Here is a 5,000-nt window from a genome sequence, read left to right on the forward strand (position 1 = left end):
CCATCGGCAGTTGAAAGTTCCGAGCTCTCGATGCCACAGGGAAAGTAAATGAATTAGTGCACGAACTCAATCGCTCTAGTGGAGGTTAGATGGACTGGCCTCGGACAGACCACAACAAGCGATGGACACAAATTATGGTACTACGGTCATAAAACTATACACCAGCATGGAGTTGGATTCCTTGTAAGAAAAGAAAATGTTACCGCCATTATTGAATGCATGCCTGTACCAAGCCGCCTAATATCCATAAAAATTGCAGCCCAGCCACTTAATCTAACAATCGTTCAGGCTTATGCACCAAATTCAGACTACAAGTGATGAAGATTTGGAAGAGTTTTATGAGATACTCGAGTCAACAATCTCAAAAATGCCCCCAAAAAAGACATCCTCGTGGTAATGGGAAACTGGAATGCCAAGGTGGGGACGGATGCGTACCCAGACTGGGAATGCACATTTGGACGCTTTACATAGGGAACAACGAATGAAAGAGGACTAAGACTCTTAGAGTTTGTCAAAACATACACATTAATGCTTGCAAATACTCTACATCCTCACAAGCAATCAAGAATAACAACTTGGTACTCTCCCGATGGATACATCACAATCAAATTGACTATATTTTGACCGCTCAAAGGTTAAAGTCTAATATTACCAAAGCGAAAACAAGAATCTATCCTGGCGCTGATATAGGCAGTGATCACGATCCGATGCTCTGCCACCCTGAGACTGAAACGACGGACAAAATTCCCTGCCACGGTGACACGTCAAAGATTCGAGGTTTCGAAACTCAAGGATCCCACGATAGCAGAAGAGTTTTAAGCACAAATTGGAGGAAGCTTTGCGGCCTTAAACCTTATTGACAATGTCATAGACACTATTACTAGTAGCGTCGGTGCTGTTCCGATAGCGTACGACTGCAGAAGAGATTTTGGGACAATGAAGAACAACACTGATGAAGAATCCAGAATGAAGTAGCAACAGGCAAATGCAGAAGTCAGTAGAAAGATGGCAAAGCAAAGTAAAGCTGGGTAATGGGACAATGCAGAGACATTAATCATGGGATGCAGCGCAGGAATGTCAAAAAAGCCAATGATATCTTGAAAATGCTTACAAAAACAAGTAGACTAAAAGCTAATGTAATTGAAGACAGCAAGGGTGCTGCACTTATCCAGAAAGAGTATGTCATGAACAGATGCACCGAATACTGCAAAGGGCTGTATAACATCGATCTGAGCCCAGACCCACCAGTCTTGACAGAGAACAGAAACACACATTACCCAGACACACCAAGAATAATGAAACATGAGGTTGATGCAATAATCCAGGGTTTAAGCTCAAACAGAACCCCTGGAATAGAGAGCATTCCAGCAGAACTTTTAAAAATCGGTGGAGAGGAGACAGTGGAGGCAATGACAATTCTATGTCAAATGATTATGAACGAGACAAGGTGTCCAAAAGACTGGACACAATCCCAAAAAAGGAGATTTGAAAAAGTGCGGTAACTATAGGACCATGAATCTTATTACCCAACCAAGTAAACGGATAATACTAAACAAAAAACCGAAGATGTCCGGGCAGAAGAGCAAGCCGGTTTTCGAGCTGGAAGGAGCACAGTACAAGTCTTCAATAACAGAATTCTGGCAGAGAAATTCCTTCAACAACAAAAAGAACTATTACACAATTAATTTCATAGACATCCGGAAAGCATTTGACAGTGTATGACGGTTTGTGGGATACACTACGCTTTTATGGTTTCGAAGAGGGTCTAATCCAGATAATCGAAGCACTCTATAGACTGCGAAAAGTGCAGTTCAACAACAAGTGAGTTCATCTGGACAAATGTGGGCGCCAGACAAGGCTGCATACTCTCCTCACTGCTCTTCAATGTCTTCCTAGAGAAAATTTATGAGCGAAGCTCTCAAAAATCACCAAACCTCTGTATCAATTGGCGGACGAAAATTGTGTAATTTGTGTTTTGCAGACGACATAGATCCCATGGCTGAAAGCGAACTAGAAATACAACTTATAACTAAATCGTCTGCGCATAAAGCAATGCAATACGGCATGGAAGAGTACAGAAAAGTCTCAGATACTGGTAAAAAGCAGAAATGATGGACACGCAGAAATTTCAATCGATAATGAAAAACTCGAGGAAGTGTCAAAATTTAAATACTTGGGTGTTCTGCTCACCAGTGACGGTACCAGATTGAGATTAAGGCAAAATAGGAATGTCAACAGCAACACTAACGAGGCTGACAAAAATATGGAAAATCCAATCAATTTGGAAATAAAAATCAAACTGTACAAATCACTAGTATTTTCCATCTTACTATACGGCTGCCAAGTCATGGACATTAACTGCAAAATTAGAGCGCAGAATTTCTGCTTTTGAGATGAAAAGTTATCGAAAAGTTCTGCCGGTGACGTATACAGAATACAGAACCAATAAAGACGAACTGAAAGAAGTACAAGATCGTGCAGGATGACAGGAACCCCTCGCCACAGTTAGAGGGATGAAACTGTCATGGTTTGACCACAATGTGAGCCGTGAAGGTTTGTGCAGAATGGTGATGGAGGGTACCCTTGAAGGAGGAAGAAGAAGAGGAAGACAAAGGAAAGTTTGGATGGACAATATCAAGGAATGAACATGAATAAAGATGGAAGAACTCTTGGAGAAGGCCAACAATAGAAAAGAATGGCGGAAAGTGGTGAGAGCTGCATCCCGTGTATTCCCTCGTCCTCGACGATCATCAGATCATGGGATGAATGAATGAATAAATGATTGTAAGAGTGTTATTTCAAAAAGGACGTCTAACAGACGACATGTACTGTAAGAAATAAAAATGAGGTTCCATACGACCTGCTATGGGAATATATGAAACATTGTGAAGCGCAATGACCGTGGAAACTCCATGGAAACCCACTATATCAACGTTCGTGTTTTGAAATTTCAATATTTGATGTAAACGCTAAAATTAAAGGTGTTTTGATGTTTTGTCACTGACTGGCTAATTTGATGTTTTGTCACTGACTGGCAAATTTGATGTTTTATCACTGACTGGCTAATTTGCACTGTACTTTATTTCCTTAATATGACCTAAACCACCTTTAATATTTCACATTATACTGACATAATCAATATTAATATTCCGTGCCGTTTTTAGTTTCGTAATGTGATTGGATAAAACTTTGCTTGGGATTCAACATTCTTCTTAGTAAATGATAATAATCGTCCCACAAATAGCTCCTAATTGATCCGGAGTGCTGAAAATAGTCTATAATGTTTATGCTTCTGTCTAAACTCGCTCCTCGGGCGGCAGGGGCGGCTCAATTTGGTGATATTTAAATGTAAACTACATTACAACACATTGACACTAATTCCTGCTATTAGAAGCAATTTTATTTTGTAAACAAAGTGAATTATCGTGGTTGTTTACAGTGCTGTATTAAATACTTATGCGGTTCTTCTAAATCCAATAGTGACAAAGGACATAATGATTTCATGGTAGCACGTCTGAACGGGAATCATGTGCGACTATGTAGTCAAGTGGTTTGACAGTCGCTTTCGGATCGGAAGCTCCTGAGTTCGAGCCTCGCTCGGCACATAGTTGAGTCCTTGGAAAAGGCTCTTTACTCACATGCTCTCACCGTACTCAGGTGTAAAATGAGTACCTGGCCGTTAACAGCATTGTCTCTGTCCGAAATTTTTTTTGTCGTATTGCCTGACAGGCGTCATGTCTTGTTCTACATGTTACGTGTTGCTGTTGGTCAGGGACCCCTTGTAAAGCGCTTTGAGCACATTTAGTGGATATTTAGAAGCCGGCAGCCGCCAGTAACTATAAATTATACAAGCCTGAATTTTCACCACAATCAAACCCAATTATTCAAATTTTAATTCTACGATCACATGTGTTGACTGTTATAACTTTATTTGTGTGTAAAATGGTATGCCTTATAAACCATCAATGACCAAGATTGAGTTTTTCAGAAACTTACCTCGTCCTGCCTGTTAATTTGACCTCCCAAGTTTCTGAGCAGGTAGATCATTCTCTCTCCCTTCCGGATTCTCTCCATAGTGTGGGCTGTGCTTAGTGATTGCATCGCCTGGAAGAACGAACATCTCATCTGAAAGGAACAGGAAGGATACGGACAGTTTTAGATTTTGATTTAAATTTCAGTCTTACAACATTTATATAATTAGATCACACCAAAATCAGCGACATCCATTTCTTTGCATAATAGAAACGTCTGATTTTCCCTTGTCTACCAGATGGAGGTAAAATGGATATTATATTTCCTCACAAAGAAAAAATGTTTTGGAAACTTCAAGACAAATTTTAAGGCGAGAATATATCGAGGTTAAGGTGCAAAACTATCGTATCGTAAAAACGGAACTTTTCAGGAGAGACCAAATAAAAAACTGTTTCAATTCATAAAAATCATTTGATACTCATGAAATTTACTAATCTTACGTAAAAAAAAAAAAGAAGTGGCGAGAAAATGGATGGTGGCCTTTTTGAGAAGATAGATATAATAATAATGATAATAATAATAATAATAATAATAATAATAATAATAATAATAATAATAATAATAATAATAATAATAATAATAATAATAATAATAGATCTTTATTGTCCATAAATATGGCAATTTGTCATTTAGTTACACTTGTTATAATGTTAAACGATAACTAAGATTGAACAGATATTTCACTCCTACTTATTTTCTCTCTCTCTCTCTCTCTCTCTCTCTCTCTCTCTCTCTCTCTCTCTCTCTCTCTCTCTTTCTTTCTTTCACACGTGCGATATACACAACATAAACATATTCATTTCGTTTTCAATTTGTTACGATTGTGGCAATTCGACACCAAAAATTATCATCATTATCAATTGGTCAGTTAATCTTACATTAAATAAATTAATCAGTTAATCAGTCAACGAATCAATCCTTGGTTTTTCTGTACCATATGAAATATTCAAAATTTTTATTGCTGATGG

The 5,000-nt window shown here is 38.4% G+C and overlaps 1 protein-coding gene across 1 annotated transcript in view; it reads right to left on the minus strand.

Moving 5' to 3' along the window:
• LOC144977316 (uncharacterized) overlaps positions 1-5,000 on the minus strand; it is a 251,385-nt gene that overhangs the window by 65,740 nt on the left and 180,645 nt on the right. The window contains exon 3 of the mRNA XM_078922389.1: positions 3,997-4,125. Coding sequence (XP_078778515.1) covers positions 3,997-4,125 — 129 coding nt within the window. The remainder of the gene's footprint in view (positions 1-3,996; positions 4,126-5,000) is intronic.

Source organism: Berghia stephanieae, chromosome 7 (genome assembly GCF_034508935.2).
Source record: "Berghia stephanieae isolate SIO BIC M18660-M18661 chromosome 7, UCSD_Bste_1.3, whole genome shotgun sequence".
NCBI classification, from domain to species: domain Eukaryota; kingdom Metazoa; phylum Mollusca; class Gastropoda; order Nudibranchia; family Aeolidiidae; genus Berghia; species Berghia stephanieae.